At 38.0% G+C, this 15,554-nt stretch overlaps 1 protein-coding gene across 3 annotated transcripts in view; it reads left to right on the top strand.

The window, feature by feature from the left end:
• Positions 1-15,554, top strand: part of NPNT (nephronectin) — an 81,502-nt gene that overhangs the window by 13,145 nt on the left and 52,803 nt on the right. For 2 of the 3 annotated variants that reach the window (XM_070948375.1, XM_070948373.1), the window contains exon 2: positions 602-702. The exons of the other annotated variant lie outside the window; for it this stretch is intronic. In XM_070948375.1, coding sequence (XP_070804476.1) covers positions 602-702 — 101 coding nt within the window. The remainder of the gene's footprint in view (positions 1-601; positions 703-15,554) is intronic. 3 annotated transcript variants of the gene reach the window in all.

The following is a 15,554-nucleotide window of genomic DNA, read 5'->3' as shown; positions in this document are numbered from 1 at the left end:
ATTTCCTTTCAGTCAGGGTGAAAATTGGATCCAAACATTATACGAAACTTAGTGTTGTGCATATAGTTCTGCTTGGCATATTGGGTAAACTCAGCCATTTGGTTTCTAGTATCCTAAGTTCGTTGTGTGAACCCAGCCAATTGAGGTTTATTCAGTTCAGCACCACTGGACCACCACTGTAACAGGGGTGTCAAACTCAATTTGGGCCACATCAGGATTCGACTTCAGGGACTGGGGTGGGCATGGCGAGGTGGGCATGGCCATCTTGACATCACTCTTGTTGGGGGTGCCTGTGGTGGCCCGAGCATTCTGCCAGTGAAAATGGGCTTCCGAGCTCCATTTTTGGCTGCAACAGCCTCCTCTGCCACTGAAAACAGAGCTCGGGAGGGCCGCATGCAGGCCTCCCAAGCTCTGTTTTCTCTGGCAGAGGCACCGTGGGCCAGTCCTTCACTGTTTCCAGGTCAGCCCAACGGGCCAGAGCTAAGGACCTCACAGGCCAGATCCGGCCCGCGAACTTGAGTTTGACACCCTTGATCTGTAACTTAATGCGAATTGATTCATTGGGCTTACTCTTTAAAGCTTATTTTTCGTGCTGGTGCAGGTGGCCCAGGCAGATCCTTTCCACAACTGGATTGTGTCGTTTTGGGAGCAGAGTGGATTGCTGCTGGGGCTGGGCTCGCCACGCCTGGGGCCACTGCCAACGTGAGTATCACTACTGCTGGGGCTTTGAGCCATTCCTTATGGGGCTTGGACATTTCTAATACTGTAATAGCTTTTCTGAAATCATGGACACTCACCTGATGAAGGGCTTACAATACATACTGGCTATTTCTTTTTTCTGGAGGGACACTGACAGGTTAAAAACTCTGCCCATTGTAAACTCCAAGTATTCATACAAACAGTACTGTAAGTGGCAGAAATAAACAACGGAATCAACTGTTTTTCTTTTTTTAACCTGAGTATTAAATTTGGTCTATCAGCTTTAGTTGTCTAATTAATTTTTATTTGAAACAAATTTTCAATTCACATGTACTGTGCATGAGCAATTGCTCTTTAAATGGAATTTTGTGGAAATATCCTACTTAATTTTTTTTAAAAAATACAACAAAAACAATCCAGCTCATCTTTTATCTTTCATTTTTCTGTTTATCCTGACAGTGTCCTGTAATGATAATTTATTAATAACATTTCTCACTTTTTCATTGTTCTATCAACCATATAAATTGCTACTCTGAAAAGGTATGTTAGAAGCTATGGAAGTGATAAAGATACAAAAATGCTGGCTATTAATTGAATTAAGACAGTTAGCTTGTTAAATCACTATAGTCTTCATACAGCAAATACATATGTTAGATATTTATACTTTTGACAAATTGTTGCAAAGTTAGATATGTGATCTTCATAGATCCCCACATTATGAAGCATATGACAGTCATAATCATCTAGTAATCTATAGGTAAATTTTTTCACCCTCATGAAAGGAGGCATGGAGCTCAGTGACTTCATGATGCTTGTCTCAGCTCTGGCCGTTCAAGCCCAGGTACTATGAGGAGGGTGAACTCCTGCCACTTGCCTTAGCTTCTGTCCACCTAACAGTCTGAAAGTATGTTCTATGAAAGTACCACATCGGTGGGGAGATTAGCTGTGCTTTGATCAGGCAGTCAGATTCCCAACGGCTCTGAACCTTCCCAGTTGTAGCTCCCGTTTGCAAGCCAGCTCCGGGAAGAGACGGGGCCTTGGGTGATGCTGCAGGAAGAACCACTCTGTGGTGCAAAGGCAGCTTGCCTTCCTGTGGTGTACCTTGGGAAGCACACAAGTTTGTCCGATAACAGAGCTGGTACCTTGGAAAACCAGACTACTACTCTGCAATAGCATTGAGGTCTCCTGGTTACTGTAACTATGCCATACGATGATGATGATGATGATGATGATGATGATGATGATGATGATAATTAATAATAATAATAATAATAATAATAATAATAATAATAAAAGATGATGTGTCACACTACTATACAAACAGTTATTCAATAATATTGAGAACAAATTGTGGCTTTAAGAAATATACCAGTAGTTTTTAATGTGGGTATAATAATAATAATATCCTCATTAAACGTATATTTCTTAGAACCACAATTTGTCCTCAGTATTATATTGAATAGCTGCTTGTATAGTAGTGTGACACTTTATTTATTTATTTATTTAATTATTTATTTAATTATTTATTTAATTAATTAATTAATTTGCCATCCATCTCGTGTCAAACGATTCTGGGTAGCTCACAGCATAAAAACATTAAAATCACCAGATATAAATAAAATGAAAAGGTAGATAAATTAAATTCATTAACACAAGATGGCAAAGGAGGGAACCGGATACACGAGAAGGGAGAGGGGGGAATTAGCTTTTAATTAGTCAACCACTTCCAGTGTGAAGCTCTCCCACTGCCATCTGACAGAGTCAGGTCTTAAAGCTCTTACAAAAAGTCAGGAGGGTGGGACTCAATCTCACGTTGAGGATACGATGTTCCAGAGGGCAGGAGCCACAGCAAAGAAGGCCCTTCTCCTGAACCCAGCTGAAATCCCTTGACTGATAGGATCCCCAGTAGGTCCTCTCTGCCAGCCTGTGTGGGATGGGCTAGTCCCCATTGAGATAAGTTACATATGTGGCAGAAATCAGTTTTTCTCTTGGCCAAATTAATATATTCTTTTGTTGACCAACATTTGGTAGTTGCCTTATCAGAATGTTATTCACCAATTATAAATGTACATAAGTGCAATCAAGACTTCAGAACTGCATCTCTCATGGGTTATTTTTAAATGAAACAAACTGCATGTAAGATTAATTATCTACTGAAATCAATTTGAATTTTAAATACTTAATCATTGAATGCCTTTTTTCTTCTTTCCCCTTTTTCATCTTTTTTCATCTTTTTATTCTTAGCCTCTTCTCCAAATTACAAGTTAAATTACATGCAAATCTGGCAATATAAACCTCTTAAAATGAACGAAAAGTTAAATGAAAAAAAGAGGAAGAACTAAGAAGAAGCAAAAAGATTCAGAAAAAGCAAAATTAATATTTGCTTATTTTTCCCATACCAATATATATATATATTTGAGAGTATGAGAAGGTGGGATCGCTTGCCTTTTGTATGCGTCTTTGTAAATGTTTTCCTAATTGTGGTGCTGCTTGAATATTAATTTCTGTAAATTAAAGCTGACTTCTGTTTAGACTTGTTTATAATTGCAGAATGGTGCAACTGATGAGAACTAAGTAGAAATAAATTGGAATGCATCTATCTGATCCAGTAGCATTTCATTGAAATAATTTGTACTTTTTTCAAAATCCAGCATGAACAAGTCTCATTTTTCAAGCCATATGATATGCATATTGTATTTTATATAGACCATCTATACTAGCTGTTATTTAGGCTCTGGGAAAACAAATAAAAATATTTTAAATTAAATATGCCTTTTTAGGATGCTGCAATTTAATGCAACGGAAAAAATCAAGTAAGATATAATTTAAAGAGGCTTCATAAATAAACATGATTTCACCAGATCAGGTGCCTACCCCACAAACACCTGTTTCATATGGTCAGATATCTCTTTAGAGATAGCCCTCGCTTAGCAATTGCCGCAGACAGTGAGAGTGTACAATAATGATGGTGATAAAAAGATAATTTTCATTAGTTCCATCAAGTTCTCACATTTATGACATTTGCAGTCTGTAAGGTAAAAGGAAAGCTAAGATAGGATTTCAAACATAATAGTAGTTTCACTTGCAACCATTTCACATAACAATCAAGTTCCAGTCCCAATTGTGATCGCAATGATTTAGCACATTGAGGCCTTAAAGAAGATCTTAAAATTCAGAAACGCTGGCTGGCTGGTTAGCTTGCTTGCTTGCTAGGAAGAAGGAAAAGATGGAGAAGGCAGTTCTTCAACTACAGGTAGTCCTTGTAAATCAAGATAAATCCTTGACTTACGACCACAATTGAGCCCAAAATTTCTGTTGCTAAGTGAGACATTTGTTAAATGAGTTTTGCCCCATTTTGCAACCTTTCTTGCCACGGTTGTTAAGTGAATTACTGCAGTTATTCAGTTAGTCACACAGTTAAGTGAATCTGGCTTCTCCATTCACTTTGCTTATCAGAAGGTTACAGAAAAGTGATCATATGACCTTGGGACACTGCAACCATTATAAATATGAATCAGTCACTAAGCATCTGAATTTTGATCATGTGACCATGGGGATCTACAACGGTCATAAGTGTGAAAAACAGTCATAAGTCACTTTTTCTAGTGCCGTTATAACTTTTAATGGTCACTAAATGAAGTCGAGGACTCTCCGTATACATTAAAGTTGTCCAGGGCTTTATAAACTAAGACCTGTGGGGAAAAGGCTGGAAGACTGTTTATCTGACACTCTATGGATACACTGTGATTAAAACATTCAATCACATCAATAAACTTGGGAATTCCTTCTGACCAGCTACAATTTCCAAACCACTTTTAAAAGTAGCTCCAGGTGATATAAAGGGCACTACTATAGAACAGAGGTGACAGAGTTTGCATTATTTTGGCAAAATAATATTATAACAGAAAAAAATGGCAAAAATTCACTATATTTTTTAATAAGTAGCCTGTATCAAGATATACAGGTAGACGGGGGATATGATTGCTTATTCTTTATATGATTGAGGGAGTCAAGCTATTCTCCAAAACACCTGAGGGCAGGACAAGAAGCAATGGGTGGAAACTAATCAAGGAGAGAAGCAACTAGAACTAAGGAGAAATTTCCTGGCAGTTAGAAAAATTAATCAGTGGAACAACTTGTCTCCAGAAGTTGTAAATGTTCCAACGCTGGAAGTTTTTAAGAAGATGTTGGATAACCATTTGTCTGAAGTGGTGTAGAGTTTCCTGCCTAAGCAGGGGGTTGGACTAGAAGACCTCCAAGGTCCCTTCCAACTCTGTTATTCTATTCTATTCTATTCTATTCTATTCTATTCTATTCTATTCTATTCTATTCTATTCTATTCTATTCTATTCTATTCTATTCTATTCTATTCAAAATATCCAGAGTAGATTGGGACCCACTCATCATGGTGGATGAGTCATGAAGCAGATATGAAATGTGCATCTCTATATCACTTGCTCAATCAATAACACCAAAGGCAGAGGGCATAATTTTTTCTTATCGTACATTGGAGATGACTGGTTTTTTTAAGCTTTAGAGCAGAATATCTAAGCAGAATATCTTAGCAAACAAGCAGCATGTTTTGGCATTTTGCATAGACTGCTAAGACATAGCATATCACTTTAAAGTTAATATGCAACCTTAGCTCCATAAGGAAAAATACCTATTGTGCTGTGGGATGGAAAGAGAACTTCAGTCTCTTAGGTGGGGTGTTAAACAAATTACATAGATTCATAGTTTTCTTTCAGGTGCTTTTCAAATAATACCGGGATAATGCCGAGTTGAAGGATTGGGTTGTACATCAAAATTCTGTGGGTTTGTTATTGCTATTATACAATAGCAAGGTATTCTTTTGATTTTTCTCTCTATTCTTTTACTTTCTTATTGAGATCCCATTGAAATTAGTAGAGGTTAAACTGTTTCATTGAATCAATACCTCCATTTTTATAAAAGTAATCTCTGACAGCAGAACGTGAGATTTGACAAAGGTGGTGTAAATCTTTGCAAGGATTCTTCTGGATATAGTGAGGCACATAATACTGCCTCAAAACCATCCATTACCAAAAGTGAAAATGCTCTTAGTCTATCCTTCTCCAACTTGGTTAACTTCTTCATGTACTGGGACTGAAGCTCCCAGAATTTCTAACTACCCAGTAACCCCAACACTTTGGCAAAAGGCTAAGTTGCAAGAGAACGCTTCAATGTCTAGAATAATTTTGTATCTCATATTTATGCATTTGTATTTTTTATCTCTTCTTATGTCTGCTTATATATCTCTTTAAAATGCTAACTAAGTAAGTAAATTAATAGGTGGAGGTTGGGTGATGACTGACTTAGCCAGATTACAGATCCATCTAGTCTTAATATTAATCTTTCCACGAAAAGGACCAGAGTACTGTAATCTTTTTCTATATTTGACCATTTTAAGGCTATCTTCTGTCATCAGAGGAAATGGTTGCCACAAATACACACCCATTCACAAAATGATTATCACAGCTGATCCAGCTATCCTGGGGAGACCAATTTATCATAAGACAAGCAGCGATAGGTTTTCAATATTCTTACCACTGGTTCGCCTTGCGCGCCTTCCATTCATGCGCCTGGCCTTCCGTGCATGCGCTTTGCTTGCTCGCGCACCTTCTGCACATGCGTACGGCCTCGAAAATATGCCTAAATAGGACGGAATAGGGGTGGGTAGGCAGGTGGGTGGGCCCACCTGCGATCTCCCCTACCGGTTTCCCCGAACCGGCTGAATACCACCTCTGAAGATAAGCTAGTGAGGTTGTTCTCTGTTGTCCTCTCTATCTCTTCAGGATAATCATGGTCAACAATTTACTAGTCAGTAGTCACTTTATAAAAAAATGCAGTACTGTCCTAGCATCATTCACCATTTTTAATTTCTAAAACTGCCCTATGGAGTCTCTACAGGATCCAATTCTGGGGCCACACTTTGCTTTGCAGATTGACCGATTCCTTTTAATAGTTATTTAATATCAAAATAATACTTTAAAACATTGAAAAGTAGAATGGGATAAGAAAGACACCAAAGAAGTCCACAGATACCTTAGTGATTGTGAGTGTCATTGAAGATATCAGGACCAACAAGATGGTGACTGAAATACTGTTTCTTAATAGCTAGCGACTACTCAGTTAAAAGATGTTTGCATTAGCTGTTGTAGAAGATATTGTGAACAGCTGGATAAGTCAGCATCCCATCCTATTATTTAATATTTTTGATTAATTATCCTCTTTCAGGTTATCACAAGAAGGTCAACGCTAGGTTTCTCTCAACATCTGTCACAATGTCTAGACAAATTTTAGGAGATTGTGATCTAAGCTTTGAAGTATTCCCTTACAACGGTTCCTGAATAAATTTACCAGTTTGCCATGTCTGCACAGTAATCAGTCTGCCATTTGGACTGGCATGTTTGCTTTTTCCGTGTTTCTTTGACCCCTTGCCATTCCTCTGAATTTTCACAAATATGCTCAAAAGAATGACCTTGGAACAATAATGCACTACAATGGAGAGAGAAAGAATTAAACTGTTATGAACTCTGGTACAGGTAGAGTATATTCTTAATAATTCCATTCAGCTGAGTTGCCTTGCTACAAGGAGAAAGGGCAGTTGTTAGGCAGCAAATAATTGGAAAGTCATAAATGAAATTTAGGACAAATTAAGGAAAAAGGGGAAAAAATCAGAAACATAGCAGATTAAGCTAAAATTAATTAAATGATATTGTCCAGCATTAGAAACACTCTGGATTCTGTTTGCTGAAAATTCAAAAATTCAAGGCCAATTCATCATCAGTGCATTAATAAATGTTACCTAGTTTGGATAATAAAATGTCTGCAAGAAAACACTCAAGCTCAGAGAGCACCAAGGACCCCTCATCCTGGGTACTCTTTATTTTCTTGTATGCATGTATGAATAGTTTCCACCTCACTTTCAGTTCTATATTGGCTACTTTCTTCTTAGTCTTTCCAGAAAGCTGATGATAACAGTCAAATCTGAGTGAAAATTCTAGCATTGTTCCAATTTTAAATTTTACTGAACAGATTATCCATCTGTATTATATACAGTGCATTAATCATCCTGAAGACAATAACGGCAGAGTAGCTCACTAAATCCTGATAGACAATTCTGATTAATTCCATATATTTATGTAGATTTATTTTGCTTTTGTCCTGGCTGGAAATTTAATTCTGAATGTTTTTTCAAGATTTCAACTAGATGTCGTGAGTTTTATTATTCGGTAAGTTATTTCTGTTTGATTAGAAAACAATCAGGGTTTGAGGTGAGCCAAGGTTCAGAAGCTGATTCAAGCTCATTCCAGTCATGGATTTGTACCACAAAATGTATATAATTATGGTCTCATAATTGCACACATTTGATTGTCTGCTTTTCCCACTGCTACTTTGTTAGTGTAAGTAGAACACAGCAGCTGAAAAGCTAAAGAGGAAGGAAACTCCTAACTTCCACAGGAATGTAGTTTTCCAAGCCCTCCTATCTTCTCAGAACTGCTCAGCTATCTCCACATTTTCCAGTCAGCACAGAATGGCAGTTTAGGAGACACTGCTAAAAGCAGAAACAGCAATCACTCTTATCTTCATCTCGCACCTATTTGCAGGTCCAGCACTAGCCCATTTAATTCCTGTGAGAAGCCAAATTACTAGTATTAAAGTCATTAAAATTTATAATAAAAAACATTTTTAAAATCTATTTGGATTTTATCCATTCAGCTTAGTTCCAATAATGTGTGAGGGAGGATAGAGTTCTCAATACAATGAAACAAAATAAAACAAAAACAAAACTATTCTGATTTCCTGACTTCAGTTTAATATGAAAATAGTCTTTTCATATCTTTTTCTGGGTCTTTGTGTGTGTTTAAATTAAAAGGCCACAGCCCTGATTAAGGTATCAAGTTCTGTATAAGTAGCATAGTTTATATAAAAAATTAATTCTTTACAGCTCAAGAGGAAGCCAGCATTTTTTTCCAATTAAAAGATATGGAAATACTGAGTATTTACTGATAGAAAATATTGGTATCTTAGGGTTAAAAAGAGGTGTCCTTGGTGCTGTCTGAATTTGGTTGTTTTCTTGCAGATGTTTAATTATCCAAACTAGATAACAACAGTAGAAACAGAACAGTGGATGGGTATCAAAAATGGGAGCTGTTTTAAAAAGTTTCCCTCCTATCTTCATACTACTGAAACGTCTACTTATGATTTCCAAGACTGGAAGAGAAGAAAGGATTTCATTGACTTCAATGCAACAGATGCAAAGAATTAAATACTCCCTTTGTGCAATATGATCTTCCAGTTCCAAGAAGGAGCTTGGCCTAGGAGTCAAATCTGTAGCACTTGAAGCATCCTCTTCAGTGACCACTAGAAAGTAACAGGTGATGGGTACCGTGGCATGCAGTCTTAATGGCAACTGTAGGCTGACATTGGTCACTTAATGACTGAGGCTAGAAAGGTTGTAAAAATAGGGAGAAATTCACTTAACAAATGTTTCACTTAGCAAGAGAAATTTTGGGCTCAAATGTGGTCGTAACTTGAGGACTAACTGTACTAAACCTATCTTGGGATTTTAACTAATTTTATTGGTAGCTCAGGACACTCTCCTTCATAGTAAAGCAACATAGCATAGCAGTGGATGAATTGGGTAGCTGGGGAGATTCTGAATATATAAACATATATTTTTATTCTGTTAATTGTTGGAAGATATTAATCTGGGTTTTTCTCATGTGCAATAACTTTTCCCTTTAAAGGTAATTAAAGGTAAAGCGGATTGAAATCTACTTACCTTCCTTGCCGGTTCGGAAGTGCATGCGCCACGCTGGTCACATGCGCAGACAGAGGGTCACATGCGCACGCAGACCCTCTGTGCATGCACAAAACCTGTGCATGCGCAGCGGGTAATAAACACATTACATTCTGGTTAAAACCAGGAAGTAGCGACAGCCAGGTGGGTGGGCGGAGCCTCACGCCACCATCACTACCGGTTCTCCGAACCTCCTGCCAAAATCGTTACCGGAACGCCTGATCCAGTCCGAACAGGGAGCATTTCATCCCTGAGGTAAAGAGGTTAATGACTGGCATGTTGAGGATTTCTCTTTGTATATGAGTGTAAGTACATATATAACTGAGGGCTTCTTGGTGCTCTCTGAGCTTGCTTGTTTTCTTATGCAAACATTTCATTACCCTAATTAGGTAACATCATCAGTGCTCAATAGTACCTAGTTAGGGTATTGAAATGTTTGCAAGAAAACAGGCAAGCTCAGAGAGCACCAAGGACCCTTTCATTTCAACCCTGAGCTACAAATATTCTCCTTTATTGGTACATATATAACTGCCTAGGAAAATTACTCTGGAAAAGAGTCATTGGATATGTAACATAAGGAAGGAGGGATCATTCTGCTTATTTGCAGAATAAGATCACAGCCTGAGCAACCAACTCTTAGTTACTTCTTATAGACATACTTTGCAGTATTTGGCTGGTTGGTTTATTTATACCATATCAGCCTAGCCTGCTCTGATTTAAAAATATTCTTTGGAAAGGCTAGAAAGATTTGCTTGATAGTAACTTCACTAAAGTTCAAGAAATAACCTTGCCAGCTGCAGGTTGGGAGCCTGTATCCTAGAGGCTTAATTTGGGTTTATGACACTGCATTTATGTAGTAACTCTGTAATATAGGCACACCGGAAACAGGATGTGTCTGTTTTTCAGGGTTAATTAATTCCAGAGATTCCTAGAAGCGACTCTGAACCCCCCAAAATGACATCTGTAAGCAGCTTTGGGGGAAATTCATCACAGTTCCATCCAGAGGAGAGTTGCAATCCATAGAGGTGTAGATAGACTATCTACACCTCTAGATATCAGGTCTATCAGGTAGACAGACATCAGGAAAAAAAATAGAACTGTTCAAAAACCTTGCAGACAATATTTCACTTTAAACCGTACGTATTACAGGCAGACCTCGACTTAAAACAGTTCGTTTAGTGAACTTTCAAAGTTACAACAGCATTGAAAAAAGTGACTGATGAGAGCCTTGGTGGTGCAGCAGACTAAGTGCTGTTATGTAGCACTTAGCTGCCAGCTGCCTGCAATTAGTGCGAGTTCAAATCTCACCAGGCTCAAGGTTGACTCAGCCTTCCATCCTTCCGAGGTAGGTAAATTGAGGATCCGGATTGTGGGTGCAATAAGCTGACTTTGTAGAAACACCGCTTATGTGGGGCCAAAAGCCCTAATAAGCAGGTATATACAAAAGAATGAAGGCTATTGCTATAAGTGCATTGTAAGCCGCCCTGAGTCTTCGGAGGAGGGCGGCATATAAATTGAACTAATAAAAATAAATAAATAAATAAAATTTTTACACCACAACCATTGTAGGGTCCCCACAGTCATGTGATCAGAATTTGGATGCTTGGCAACTGACTCGTATTTATGATGGTTGCAGTGTATCTAAAGGCCCTGGGAATGGACATTAACAACTGGGAAACCTTGACCTCCGATCGTTCAGCTTGGAGGCTAAAGACGCAGCATGGCCTTCTCCAATTCGAAGAGACACTTGTTCGGCAGCCTGAGGCAAAGAGGCAGTCCCGGAACCAGCGAAATCTGGGGGCTGAAATCTGGGCAGGGGACAGAATGTATCTGCCCTCAGTGTGGAAGGGATGGCCACTCTCAAATTGGCCTTTTTAGTCTCACTAGATGCTGTATTAGGACCTCTTTCCAGAGCATGATACCACAGTCTCTTGAGACTGAAGGATGCCAATGAGCGTACCGGGGGTCATCACATTACCTTTTGTGATCAAAAGGTGATGTGCAAAGTCAATAGGAAAGCCAGGTTCACTTAACAGCTGTGTTACTCACTTAACATCTGCAGTGGTTCACTTAACAACTGTGGCAAGCAAGGAACCAATAGAATATGGGAAAGATCTTGCAAAATTAGACCTGGAGACACTACCTAGGGAATGCCCGGATAAGACCCAGCATAGACCAGGGGGTCTCCAACCTTGGTAACTTTAAGCATGGGGGACTTCAACTCCCAGAATTCCCCAGCCAGCAAAGCAAAGGCTTAAAGTTGCCAAGATTGCAGATCCCTGGCATAGTCTGCAACTAGATAGCGATTAAAGCAAGAGTTTCAAAAGAGACCCTCTCTAGTTTCTTTTTCTGTAAAGGAGATGGGGGAATTGTACTTTCAAACTTACAGAGTTCTGTTAATGTAGCTTTACGGTAAAATAGAATTAGCTCATCAGGTTGTGTCTCTTGTCTAATCTACCTAGTAAAGTTGACAATAACCAGCACTGCTCTATTAAAATGAAAGAAAATTCAAGTAGCAGATTTGATGTGGTTAATATGAAAAGTCCTAAGGCACATACTGTACCATTCTTTACCTTGGCAAGATGAAGTTCTATATCTTTAAATATATAATTGAAATTTTGACTTTTATGAAAGTTGGAGAAGGCTGGCTACTTGTGAACTTGCATTTCTGGATATTTTTTGAAATTGTTGTTGTTTCCTGCGTAATAAACAGGTGTTATTTAGGTCATATGCCATTTTGGAACCAATTTGGTTCTTTAAAGTAGAGGTAACCCAGCCAAAATCACTCCTAAGGAGCAGCCATCTTTTCCTAATATAGTTAGGCTGGCAATTTGGATTATATATCTTGAAGTTAATGGTATAAGGCAGGACTATTAACTGGGTGGCTGTAAATAAAAGCATTTAATTTAGCTTCATTGTTTTTGCAGGAAATAGTATACATACATTTATATCACACTTCAATATTCTCTTTTGGGATGGACAACACTATAGAAAGTGCAGATATGAAGTAATGACTAATTGCATTGAAGAAATCAAAAACACTGAGTAAAGGAAAAGAAATACAGTGAAATCTAGATTACAGCAACTGCATTTGCTGTACCTTTTATGCCTTTCCAACCTTTCAACTTTATTCTGAGTTTTTACCTTTCTCTTGATTGTTAGATCAACAATTATAAGGTATTTTAGGTAAACATCATTACTAGGGAAATGTAGAGACCGGTGGTAGGATTCAAATTTTTTTACTACCGGTTCTGTGGACGTGGCTTGGTGGGCATGGCATGGGGGGCGTGGCAGGGGAAGGGTACTATAAAATCTCCATTCCCTCCCCACTCCCCCCCAATCTTGCACTCCAAGATTACTGCAAAATCCCCATTTCCTCCTGATCAGCTGGGACTCGGGAGGCAGGGAATGGATGAGGGCGGGGCCAGTCAGAGGTAGTATTTACCAGTTCTCCAAACTACTCAAAATTTCCACTACCAGTTCTCCAGAACTGGTCAGAACCTGCTGAATACCACCTCTGGTAGATACCCTGGATCACTTATCAGTACAGGTAGTCCTTGACCTACAACCATTCATTTGATGAACATTTGAGGTTCCATTGGCATTGAAAAAAGTGATTTATGACTTAAAACATTTTTTCATGTTTTTCACACTTACGACCATGGCAGCATCCCCATGGTCATATGATCAAAATTTAGATGATTGGCAACTGGCTCATATTTACAACAGTTGCAGTGTCACAGAGTCATGTGATCCACTTTTGCAACCTTCTGACAAGGAAAGTCAATGGGGAAGCCAGATTCACTTTACAGTCATGTTACTAACTTAACAACTACAGTGATTCACTGCAGTTGCAAAATGGGACAAGACTCAATTTTCGCTTAGCAGCAGAAATTTTGAGCTCAAATATGGTCTTATGTTGAGGATTACCTGTAAATAGGTGTCCTAAATATGATATGTGTTGGGTTTAATTTCCTTTATGCTTCAATGTTATGTATGTAAAGATGTGACCCAAAGTATTGGCACCCTCCATGTTTTCTTAAAGAATCCCAGTGTGTCATTAAATAACTTGAATATATCCCAAGTACATGACCTCCACCATTCTTTATTCCACAACCCATAGAAAGATATTTGATGTACCGTGTTTTTCCCAAAATAAGATCGGGTCTTATATTAACTTTTGCTCCAAAAGACGCATTATGGCTTATTTTTTGGTTAGGTTTTATTTGGGGGGAAATACAGTAGTAAACGCCTCTGTCTGGCTGATGATCTTAACTGAGGCTTATTTTGGGGGTAGGGCTTATATTACGAGCATCCTGAAAAATCATGGTAGGGCTTATTTTCTGGTTGGGTGTTATTTTCGGGGAAACAGGGTATCACTCAACATATTCTTATTAAACTTGATTGCTGCTCTTTTATGTATACCATCTTAAACAAATGTTAAGCTGCATTACATGCGATCTTCTCTATGGACTCTGAAAGTACAGCAATAACAGAGATGTAAAATGCTCCTTTTTAAAACTTCTGCATAACAGGGTAGTCTTCTGATTTAGGAATTTAAAAATACATAATCAGTTATTTTAAAATACAAGATAGCTTTGCTTAAATTACTTCAAAAAGATCAAAGGGGCTGAGAACAATATCTAAGTTATGTTTGGGGGCTAATTTATCTAAAGATAATTACCGTATCATCTGTTCTTTGTAGTTGGCTGTGATTATAACCTCTGGAAAAGTCTTTTTTGTGGCTGGGAGTGTGTTTTTCAAACTTACCTTCTGGGTTATTCAGCTACATGCAGATTGTTTATTTTTGCAGCAAGTTTGTGCCTATGAATGTGTGCAAAGATCTCCGTGATGTTTGTTAACTTGGTCAAAGACCATTGATTGGTTTGAAAGGAAATTAGAAACTCTTTAGAGAAGGATGTTCTCACAATTATGAAAGCCAGCTCAGGATGAAAATAAATAAATAAATTACATTGGCAGGACTTGGCTTTTATGATGCCTGACAGATCATTCAGTTTGCAGAAGTGATAATTTTAAAGGTACAACTCCATTCAGATAAGCAAGAAGGTTACAAAAATTTAGAAAGAGTGAAAGAGCACTAGCACGTATATACTGCTTCATAGTGCAGCCCTCTCTAAGCTGTATATAGAGTCAGCATATTGCCCTCAACAATCTGGGTCCTCATTTTACCAACCTCAGAAGGATAGAAGTCTGAATCAACCTTGAGCTGGTGAGAATCAAACTGCTGGCAGTGGGTAGAGTTAGCCTGCAATACTGCATTCTAACCACTGCGTCACCATGGCTCCCTAATAAGCTCTGACCCATTGTACCCCCTCCTATGAAGAGTTATCATAGGATGTAGTTTTGCTCCCTTTATTATAAAATCCTGAATTGCTTTCCAGTATAGTTTCCACACTTGTCAATCAACCAATCCTACCTTTAGTGTGATTCTCTGCCTGATTTAAAGCTAACTGTGAGTTGGCTAAAGTAATTTGTGGAAAGCAAATATGTACAGGAAATAGTCAGAGTTTAGTTTCTGAATTTTTTTTAATGTTTTTAAAAAAATTCTTCTATGGATATTTTTCTTTTTTAGAATAAAACTCCACTTATTGGAAATATCTACATTTCTGCAGAATAAAATTGCATATATTTTTTTCAATCTAGCTAAACACTTAGAGAAGAAGCTACAAGCTACAAGAAGCTACAAGTGGCTTCAGTTATAGAACATTCCAAGCCTGAATATGGTTTAGTTGTTTTGGTGAAGCATGTATATTATTGAAATGTGAATTATAAAGAAGTAAAGTGTGCTAACACAAATATGGTTCATTTGTTTGATTGGTTTGACTTGCTGTTTTGCATGAATCCAACTATTACAAGTTGTAACCCATGTGGTTAACTTTAACACATTGTATATACTCTACTCAGCAAATTGTGACTTATTCAACAAATCGTCGCTTAACAAACCAAGTCTAACCAAGATAAGCGAATCTAATTGTTAAAACTTCCTTTTGAACAAATCTGTTTATGATTG

Source organism: Pituophis catenifer, unplaced genomic scaffold (assembly GCF_029215685.1).
Source record: "Pituophis catenifer annectens isolate HBS135680 unplaced genomic scaffold, rPitCat1.0.hap2 SCAF_8, whole genome shotgun sequence".
NCBI classification, from domain to species: domain Eukaryota; kingdom Metazoa; phylum Chordata; class Lepidosauria; order Squamata; family Colubridae; genus Pituophis; species Pituophis catenifer.
This window is presented reverse-complemented; position numbering and strand designations above follow the sequence as displayed.